The following is a 10,645-nucleotide window of genomic DNA, read 5'->3' as shown; positions in this document are numbered from 1 at the left end:
AGAGCTAAGGTTAGCAGAGCTAAGGTTAGCAAAGCCAAGGTCAAGAGAGCTGATGAGACTTGGCCACAGAAATGTCACAATTGCTCTCTCCACTTCAATACTGTGTCTGACAAGAGAAATTAATACAGATTCACAGGCACTGTGAGAAATTAATACAGATTCACAGGCACTGTGAGAAATTTATACAGATGCACAGGCACTGTGGCATTTGAGTTTCAATCACTCTTCATCATCACATTGCACTGGCATCCACACACACTGCACTACAGAAGAATCCTGACTTTGTCACTGTCAAACCGTGAACGACAAACAAGACGCGTGCCGGCTGGAGGACACATGTTACCGTATGCGACAGTAGTCGTGGCATTCGTGATACGGGTTCCATCTATTCTCACATCCCGCCACGCTCCCGCCGGCCCTCTCCTCCGCCGCCGAAGCAACCGCCTCCTTCTCCCCGTCCTCCTCCGATTCTCCATCACTGCGCGCCACCTGGCGAGTCTTTTCTACCGCCACCCGGCGCTCCCTGGTGGTGGCCGGGCGCTCGGTGCCATCGGTGCGCGCTTCGAGACCATCGTAGTCCTCTGCGATGACCTCCTCGTCAAGGTCAGATGCTGAAGGTCAAGCATGACAGGGATACGTACAATTAGTAGTGTTGCTAACGCTAGTGCTCAACAGTTCGTCTGCTTTATGCCCTCGTCCGTCTCATATTCTGTGTTTTTCTTACCTAGAGATGGCGCCCTACACCTCTCATCTATTTATTATCTATGTATCAGCTACAGTGGTGACTTCATAACATCATAATGATTAATCTTCATAGCTCAATGGACTATGTCGAAGACAGAGAAAGACACAGTTAATCAAATACACAAATAACACTGCAGACTGTACTAGAAAAGACTTCAAAATTACAATCAACTAAAGAAGAAGGAAGAGAATTTGTGCATGAGTGTGAATTTACTGCATAAAAATGCTAAGACAAAACATTTTTGATCCAACAAATTTTACTCTACAACGTAAGTTCATCCATTTTTGCAGGAAATGCGGCGTAGGTGGCATAGTTTATTAGGTGGGATGTGTGTGGGATATAGCACACTACCTGCAGCCAGTAATTCTCCTCCAAGTATTAATCGTGTCCACTTTCAGCATTCCTCATTTATTTTGCACTGAAATAGACTAGTTATATCCCTTCACTGTTTGCTTGAAGTTGACGATCATTGCTTTTGACATATTATGATATACCATACATAAGGTCCCTTAAAGTTTAGCTTTTCAATTGGTGTTGTTCAATATTGGAATTCATAGAAAGATTTTGGCAATAGTTTCTCACGAACAACAGCTTAGACTACATGCTCTAAAATCACATGGCAACATAATTTCCACTTCTTCAGGATATTAAATTTGTTGGGAAGTCAATAACTATAATTAGCATAGTTTATTAGGTAGGTTGTGTGCAGGACCTAACACAATACCCTATTTATATATTAATGCCTGTTGTTGAGGGCACTATGCTCTCATAGTGTTGCTGAGGGAAGGTATAGGTACTATTCCTACCCAAAGCAACACTATGAGAGCATAGTGCCCCCAACAACATGACATGACTTTGCAATCTACTCGGCAAATATGAAGTGAATAAAAAAATCTGGAGCGCTCCATGTTGTTGTCGTCTGACTGATAACAACGATATCTCGCCACCTGTCGATGACTCAGGAAAACTGCTACTGGTAGGGGAAATTTAATTCGAACAATGCAAATAACAATGCATAAATGCAATAACATGAATAACAATGCGTCGCGCAAGCAATAGTGCCCGCTCAGGCGGGCACTATTGTTTCATAGTACCTGCGACGTTATCCAATGAAATTTCAACGATTTATCACGTGTTGCACTAATACTGATTATGCACCATTCTGCCGATCATGCCTCATCGAAATGACTCATAACAGAGGAATAGATTATACGATCAAATGCCTTGGAGCAACGAGAAGTTACAATCACAGCAAAAGGTACTGCCTACAATACATTACCCAGAGATATCTGGTGTATTCCTGCGGAAAACTCCTACTCTGCCAAAAATGTAAATGGGAGCAGGAGCCTGTTTATCATCTGAAACTCCCTAACCGCACTACTCGATTGTTTGGCCAATGAGGTTATGAGGTTATGAGGTTAATGAACGTAGTCGTGTGCGTGACATCATTACTGCACGAATTATTATGCTAGCTTGGCTTGGCGGACCTCGAACTGGCGCTCGGAAGCAGACGCTTTCACCCAGAATGCAATGCGGCACCATTAATCATGTACTTGCTCCCATTTACATTTTGGCAGAGTGGGAGTTTTCTGTAGGAATTCACCAGACATCTCCGACTCTGGGTTGCTAGGCAATACACATGCGTCTAAACAGAGGAATTGATCCGACCTGTAATTGGAGGATAAAAATAGAATTCGTGACGTTTCGTTTTCATTTTGCATACCCCGCCGCATACGCTATTATGCTATGACCGGTAGGAACGTGTACTATAACTATCATATGGAGCGAACGATTTCAGTTATATTTCTATAAATTCTAGCAGACACATGTCTTAGCCTTAATCTCTGTGAACTTTGAGTCTATTTAAGCGCGACTAGTCTAATTAATTAGCAAATATGCACACGCGGTATCGCTCATAGGCGAATAACACGCGCGGCTATGGCCGGTAGGAACGTGTACTAACTATCATATGGCGCGAACAATTTGAGTTACATTTCTATAAATTCTAGCTCTTATAGATGTCGTACCCAAACTTGGAATCTGCACAATCTCGAGATTGTGCAATGATTGTGCTGCCCAAACTGCAGATTCCCTAGTTTGGTGTCTTAGCCTTAATCTCTGTGAATTTTGAGTCTATTGAAGCACGATTAGTCTAATTAATTAGCAAATATGCACGCGTGGTATCGCTCATAAAGCCTAGAACACACTGTGCGATGTTCTACGCTGGACGCTTGCGATCGATAAATACGGTGCCGGGTCCGCGCGGTGTGTCCGGTCTCATGGCAGCGTATTTCGCACGCGATCCCATACGCCCGGCTGATCGCTCGCATTCAACATGTTGAATATTTCCGCACGGTTTTCATCACTTGCATACAGCGCATGCACTTGCATGCGCTTGCAGTTGCACCAGCGCGCCCAACAATGAACAACGAACGCGATTGTTTTTAGCAGCCAATCAAGTGTAGCAACGAAAGCTAGGAAACCCGTTGGAGTGATTGGACACCGGACAGTGTGTGCAGCTGTATGCGCAACTCGTACGGCGTTCTAAAATCGTGAGCGAAAATCTACGCTGCCGGGCAGCGTACAGAATCGCTAGTGTTTCCTAGGCTTAAGCTAACCGGTGCAACGAAACGTGACGAATTCTATTTTTTACCTCCAATCACAGGTCGGAGCAATTCCTCTGTTGTTTAGACGCATGTGGCAGTACCAGTTGGCATTTATAATTCGAACAAGTAAAATTTAGCTATGCAGTCTAAATACCAAAACGGGGGTGGTTGGTTGTCTATTTTTGTTGTGATTGTGTGAAACGAATCGAGCGTCGTGCAAATTTTGCGGCCATACGTTCCTTTATTTTTGTTGTTTGTGCACGTGCAATGAACTTGTTCAGTTGTTGTGTGTGGCAGAGCAGCACTTGAAAGGCATTCACAGTAGGTTATTACTAATATTGGTAGTACTACATCAGTCCCACCTTTTTTCTTTAGCGAGTCACTTTGTTGAATTATTCCTCTTTTCATTAATCGAGCTGCTAGACCCGGTGGTAAAGCCATGTTTTCTAATCTGTTGAAAATCTTCAGATTTCTACGTTAGGACGCTGAGAAATTATTCTCATCGGCAAGTTCAGACGGCAACGGGTTCGCACACCAGGGTGTCGGTCGCCCAATGACCGGTTACCTAGGGTATGACTAGATATTGTTAACTAGACTGACTCCCTATGCTCCCGTTGCTACGTTCATGGCGGTAGAAACGAATCTCCAGTGTCAGTCTAACCCTGTGTATGACAGCGCGTCCGTTCTAAACATGTGTTTCTGGTGGCAAAAACGGTCAGAGTAAGAAACTGTAACATTTTGATTTACTCTATTGAGTATTGTCACATCAAAATATATATCACAACTACTATCAGACATTTGATATCACTTATTATAATATGTGCGGGTAGGTCTACGCTATTTTACAAAAGTAACAAATTTTGCATGTAGTGAGTGAGTAGTTTCAGAGTTTGTCAGTGGGTCACCCCTTTTTCTTTGGTTTCAGTTACCTTGGATACTGATACTGATAGGGATACGGAGGCTACTAGTACTACTAGTTATGTGCGGGCAACTATGAAGTAAGGCTGTGTTAAAGCTTGTGTTAAAATTAAGTCACTTAATTTATATTGTGAATTTGTGTTTAACTTCTGTATCAGTATCTGTATCTGTAACTTGTAGTTGTAAGTGTATCTGTATCTGTATCTGTTGCTGTATAATAATTAATTCTCTCTTGAGCAAAAGTCCTCGGGTCCAAAAGTAACAATATCATTGTTTTCAGTTCTCCGTGAGGCAGTAGAGATGTTTCGAGAAGAGTCAACGTGAGACATAACCAGCTTTCAAGCTATATATTGTATTCGGCGCCAGAGAACAGTACGGTATATGTTGAGTGCACTTTATAGACTCACCCAGTACATATTGGGCGCAGACAACACAGACCAGGATGGTAGGTTTTAAAGACAACTTTTGCAATTGACTTATCCATATGAAGTGATTGACAGATAGTTCTAGCTAATCAGCATTGCAATAGGCGTTTTCTAAAACATTGCTTAATAATGAAGTGTCACAAAGTTGTCAATTTTGCATTCATTCATCATAAACACATGACATGTAGCTCTAGAACTATCTAAAACATATGCAGAGTGGTCCGGCTTGACCCACCAAGCAATTATTCAAGGGGGCTTGTTTATCTGACTTAAAAACTTACTATTAAAACGAATATGAAGCTGAGAAAATGCAACATGATAAAACGGTCTGTGCATCCTGTTTATTTCTTGGAAATATAAGATCTGCTAGATGGCACCACCGGAGCAAATAATCTCCATTCAAGCTAATTTATCCTGCACCGTCATTAGGTTATTAATTGGGCTCGTACTACAAATCGGCAAAAGGCCAACCCATTTCAAAATCTTGCAGGCGATGTGAAAGAGGCATCGAAGGGCGAGAGTGGACAATGTCATGGCCTGGGTGGCACGAGCCAATCAGGCGATGGCGCGGAGTACGTCAGCTTTAGCGGCAAGGTGACGTCTGTCTTCAGCCACTATGCCATGATCAACGACACCATCTACTGTGCGTTCGAGGTTATCTTTGGCGGACGTCATCCTCACATAGGGGACCAGGTAAGTAAACGTGAGACGAGAATACCGTTACCTGTAATTAAGGATGTTCTAACGGCCATCTGTCGAGCCTGGATGCAGAGATTAGGAGGGAATACATTATATCGTTCCTTAATGTTGTTACATGACGTCGCAAGTGAAAGAAAACACTTTGTTTATGGTAAGGTATGGCGATAAAGGATAGTTTGGGACCCCCCCCCACAATATGTTTTCGCATGTGTGCTACGTACGCTAATCTGGGATGCTAAACTAGGCTTGGGCCCTTGCATCAACTTGATGCAGATGACATGCAATGAATGAAAATGATGAACATGATGCATATAGCATATGGCATGATATTGGGCATGTTATTGCTCGTTCGTGCAGGTCAAAGGTCAAGCGCGGAGACCCCACGACGATGCTGGCTGGCGGGCCACACAACTTACTGTGTTGGATGAACCTTGCTGGGACGAGCCGACCCCAACGTCCGACAGTTCAGCGCCACCTGGTGAGTAGCAAAGTCAAACTTGCCGGGATAATAAATAGCAGAGTATATAGTATACCATTGATATACATAGTATAGGTGTAGTGTATATATATACAGAGTATAGTAACCATAGATATACATCAAGAGTAGATGATAGGAGAAGAGTATGACACCGTTTTAACAGCGTTTTGCATAGTTTTCAACTTGTAAATATTCTATCAATATGTGAATAAATATATTCAAACTTTACCTTGTTTTCGTCTATGATTCTTCCTTAATCATACGACACCACTAATTTACCTGAAAATCGTATGTGTTCTTCAAAAAAGTTCTTTGAATACGACACGGTTTCAAACAGTTTTCACGAATGGACGCATGTTTCGCGTGTTCGGCGAAAGTTTATGCCAAAGTTGATATGCGGCGGCAGCACCAGGTTGTAACCAAGATACAAGATAGAGACAATCAAACACTAATCCCACAATAAACTTTCGCCGAACACATGCGTCCATTCGTGAAAACTTTTTGAAACCGTGTCGTATTCAAAGAACTTTTTTGAAGAACACATACGATTTTCAGGTAAATTGGTGGTGTCGTATGATTAAGGGAGAATCGTAGACGAAAACAAGGTAAAGTTTGAATATATTTATTCACATATTGATAGAATATTTACAAGTTGAAAACTATGCAAAACGCTGTTAAAACGGTGTCATACTCTTCTCCTATTATGTACTCTTGATATACATAGTATAGGTGCATGTAGTGTAGATATACACATAGTGTGGTATTCTATAGATATACCTACATGGGTCAGTATGTGGGTTGAAATCATAAGGGGCCTGCGGGCTTTATTTAAGGCTTGGGCCTGACATTTCTAATACTAACAAGCCCGACGGGCCCGTAGAAAATCCACCCCCAGCATGCAAAACCATCCCTGTAAAATTTGCCTGGCGGGCCTGTGAAATCCCAATTATCTACAGGCCCGGCTGGCCTGTAAATTTTCAAACTAATTTCTACCCCTGACATAGTATAGATGTGTTTGTGTTGTTGCATGAGATGTATAGAGTCGTCGTGTCAAACGGTTCTAATAATATAACACTTCGCAAACACATTTCTTCTGTCAGACGGGCAGCGCGTCGATGATGACACCTGGCGCCATCTATCGTCGACCGACAGCGGCGCGCATGCAGCAGACGACGACGATGGCGAGCCGCGTGAACTGATCGGTCAGGTGACGTCGGCGGACCCACTAGGTGGCGCCATCGAAGGCGGCGTCGCGTACGCTGCGTCCGTGTGCGCCGGCTTCGGCGCGGGACCTCCCGTCGTCGGCGACTGGGTGCGTGCGACGGCGACGCGCGGCGGCGCCACCTGCGTCGCGCCGCTGCGCCGCCGCGCGTACCAGGGCAAGGTGACCTTTGTGCAGGGGTCGAGCGCGCGGGTCGACGACGAGGTCGCGGCGGAGGCGACGACGACGTGCGAGGTCGGGGGTCGGCTGCGCGTTGGGGATGAGGTCGGCGGCTTGGCCGTGGAGAGCTCTCAGGGTCGGCTCACATGGAGAGCTATCAGCATGAACCGCATTAGCAGTTCCAACCACGACAGGTAGGGCCATAATAAAAATATGGTTTGTTTGCCCTCACCCGACCGATTCGCTAAAAAGGGGCCGACTCAAACAATTTTATTGATCTTTCCCATATACTTTCCCCTAGAATTTAGTAGTTAGTATATATAGTATATTATGAGAGTAAATGCATAAATAATAGCATATATCTACAAATTTCTATAATCACGCATTCACGTTTGCCACCAAAAGTGTGGGTGAGTTGTCATAACACGGGGTATAACTGTAGGCTCGGGGGCATGGTTGAAGCATTGGTGGCAGAGGGGTGTTGATGGGTTTTAGTTTACTAAGATAAGTAGGCTTGGTGTGGGGGTAAAGTATTTGCAGTGTTTGTGCATTTTCTGTTGCTATGCAGTAAAGACGTAGGCTCGCCTGTGACTGCAACAGAAACGTGCCAGGCCTGACATGCTGGCTAACGCTCCATTAGGAGTGTTCCCAACTTTGATATCATTAATGATTATTGATTAATGAATGATAATTTGAATAGATTATACGATCAAATGCCTTGGAGCAACGAGAAGTTACAATCACAGCAAAAGGTACTGCCTACAATACATTACCCAGAGATATCTGGTGAATTCCTGCGGAAAACTCTTACTCTGCCAAAAATGTACAGAACAGAACACACTGTGCGATTTTCTACGCTGGCCGCTTGCGATCGATAAATACGGTGCCGGGTCCGCGCGGCGTGTCCGGTCTCATGGCAGCGTATTTCGCACGCGATCCCATACGACCGGCTGATCGCTCGCATTCAACATGTTGAATATTTCCGCCCGGTTTTTCATCGCTTGCATAGAGCGCATGCGCTTACATGCGCTTGCACCAGCACGCCCAACAATGAACAATCGCGTTCGAACGCGATTGTTTTTAGCAGCCAATCAAGTGTAGCAACAAAAGCTAGGAAACCCGTTGGAGTGATTGGACACCGGACAGTGTGTGCAGCTGTACGCACAACTCGTACGGCGTTCTAAAATCGTGAGCGAAAATATACGCTGCCGGGCAGCGTACAGAATCGCTAGTGTGTCCTAGGCTTAAGCTAACCGGTGCAACGAAACGTGACGAATTCTATTTTTTACCTCCAATCACAGGTCGGAGCAATTCCTCTGTTTTTTAGATGCATGTGGCTGTACCAGTTGGCATTTATAATTCGAACGAGTAAACATTTAGCTATGCAGTCTAAATACCAAAACGGGGGTGGTTCGTTGTCTATTTTTGTTGTGATTGTGTGAAACGAATCGAGCGTCGTGCAAATTTTGCGGCCATACGTTCCTTTACTAGGCTTTAGGCTTTATTTTTGTTGTTTGTGCACGTGCAATGAACTTGTTGTGTGTGGCAGAGCAGCACTTGAAAGGCATTCACAGTAGGTTATTACTAATATTGGTAGTACTACATCAGTCCCACCTTTTTTCTTTAGCGAGTCACTTTGTTGAATTATTCCTCTTTTCATTAATCGAGCTGCTAGACCCGGTGGTAAAGCCATGTTTTCTAATCTGTTGAAAATCTTCAGATTTCTACGTGAGGACGCCGAGAAATTATTCTCATCGGCAACGGGTTCGCACACCAGGGTGCCGGTCGCCCAATGACCAGTTACCTAGGGTATGACTGGATATTGTTAACTAGACTGATTCCCTATGCTCCCGTTGCTACGTTCATGGCGGTAGAAACGAATCTCCAGTGTCAGTCTAACCCTGTGCATGACAGCGCGTCCGTTCTAAACATGTGTTTCTGGTGGCAAAAACGGTCAGAGTAAGAAACATTTTGATTTACTATATTGAGTATTGTCACATCAAAATATATATCACAACTACTATCAGACATTTGATATCACTTATTATGATATGTGCGGGTAGGTCTACGCTATTTTACAAAAGTAACAAATTTTGCATGTAGCGAGTGAGTAGTTTCAGAGTTTGTCAGTGGGTCACCCCTTTTTATTTGGTTTCAGTTACCTTGGATACTGATACTGATAGGGATACGGAGGCTACTAGTACTACGACTGGCACGTTTCTGTTGAAGTCACAGGGCAGCTTACCATTTACTGCCATAGCAACAGAAAATGCACAAAACCCTGCAAATACTTTACCCCCACACAAGCCTACTATCTAGTAAAAACTAACCATCAAGTTATCAACCCCTCTGCACCAATGCTTCAACTGCCCCGAGTCCTACAGTTATGCCCCGTGTTATGGACAACTGCACCGCACACTTTTGCGTGGCCAAACGTGAATGGCGTGATTTAATAGAAATTTGTAGGTATATGCTATTACTTTATGATTGTACTGCTCATAATATAAGCTATATATATAACCATACTAAATTCTAGCGGGAAAGATATGGGAAAGATCAAGTAAAATTGTTGGTTGAGTCGCGCCCTTTTTAGCGATCGTCTGATGTGAAAGCAAACAACCATATTCTTTATTTATGGCCTACCTGTCGTTGCGTTGGAACTGCGAATGCGGTTCATGCTGATAGCTCTCCATGTGTAGCGGACCCTGGAGAGGCTCTCCACGGTCCAAGCCACGACCTCATCCCAAACGCGTCGAGCGACCCCGACCTCGCACGACGTCGTCGCCTCCGCCGCGACCTCGTCGTCGCCGCGCGCTCGACACCCGGCAAAGGTCACCTTGCCCTCGTACGCGCGGCGGCGCAGCGGCGCGTACGCCAGGTGGCGCCACCGCGCGTCGCCGTTCGCCGGCACCCATCGCGACGACGGGAGGCTCCCGCCGCCGAAGCGGCCGCACGACGACGCCAGCGTACTGCGACGCCGCCTTTCGACAGCGCCACCTAGCGGGTCTCCGCGACTCACCTGGACCGATCCAGTTCGCGCGGCTCGCCATCGTCGTTCGTTCTGCTGCGATGCGCGCGCCTGTCGGTCGACGATAAAGATGGCGCCATGGTGTCATCATCTCGCACGCGTGCCGTCTGACAGAAGAACTGTGTTTTGCGAAGTGTATATATTGATTAGAACGTTTGACACGCACGACATTTCTATACACTTCTCAGTGCCCAACAACCACAAACACATCTATACTATGTCAGCGCGGTAGAATATTAGTTCTGAAATTTACAGCGGGCCAGCGGGCCTGAGATAATTGGGATTTCACAGAACCGCAAGGCAAATTTTACAGGGATATGTTATTGGCAATGCATGGAGGCGTGGAATTTTCTACGCGCGCCCGC

General features: G+C 45.0%; 2 protein-coding genes across 4 annotated transcripts in view; one reads left to right on the top strand and one right to left on the bottom strand.

Moving 5' to 3' along the window:
* The window catches only part of LOC106816410 (histone H3.v1-like), a 19,596-nt gene extending 15,737 nt beyond the window's left edge, over window positions 1-3,859 (bottom strand). The window contains 2 exon segments of the mRNA XM_014821014.1: window positions 396-611; window positions 3,714-3,859. Coding sequence (XP_014676500.1) covers window positions 396-611; window positions 3,714-3,792 — 295 coding nt within the window. The 5' untranslated portion in view covers window positions 3,793-3,859.
* A 192-nt stretch (window positions 3,860-4,051) lies between these two features.
* LOC106816411 (putative helicase Mov10l1) overlaps window positions 4,052-10,645 on the top strand; it is a 21,037-nt gene continuing 14,443 nt past the window's right edge. For 2 of the 3 annotated variants that reach the window (XM_014821018.1, XM_014821016.1), the window contains exons 1-6: window positions 4,052-4,071; window positions 4,277-4,349; window positions 4,550-4,714; window positions 5,185-5,387; window positions 5,751-5,871; window positions 6,972-7,446. In XM_014821018.1, the coding sequence (XP_014676504.1) occupies window positions 4,651-4,714; window positions 5,185-5,387; window positions 5,751-5,871; window positions 6,972-7,446 (863 nt within the window). In that variant the 5' untranslated portion in view covers window positions 4,052-4,071; window positions 4,277-4,349; window positions 4,550-4,650. Of the gene's footprint in view, window positions 4,178-4,276; window positions 4,350-4,549; window positions 4,715-5,184; window positions 5,388-5,750; window positions 5,872-6,971; window positions 7,447-10,645 lie in introns of all 3 variants that reach the window. The other variant, XM_014821017.1, reaches the window with a different exon arrangement.

This window comes from Priapulus caudatus, unplaced genomic scaffold (assembly GCF_000485595.1).
Source record: "Priapulus caudatus unplaced genomic scaffold, Priapulus_caudatus-5.0.1 Scaffold1371, whole genome shotgun sequence".
Taxonomy (NCBI): Eukaryota; Metazoa; Priapulida; class Priapulimorpha; order Priapulimorphida; family Priapulidae; genus Priapulus; species Priapulus caudatus.
Note: the sequence above shows the minus strand (reverse complement) of the source record. Positions and strands in the feature narration are given on the sequence as shown.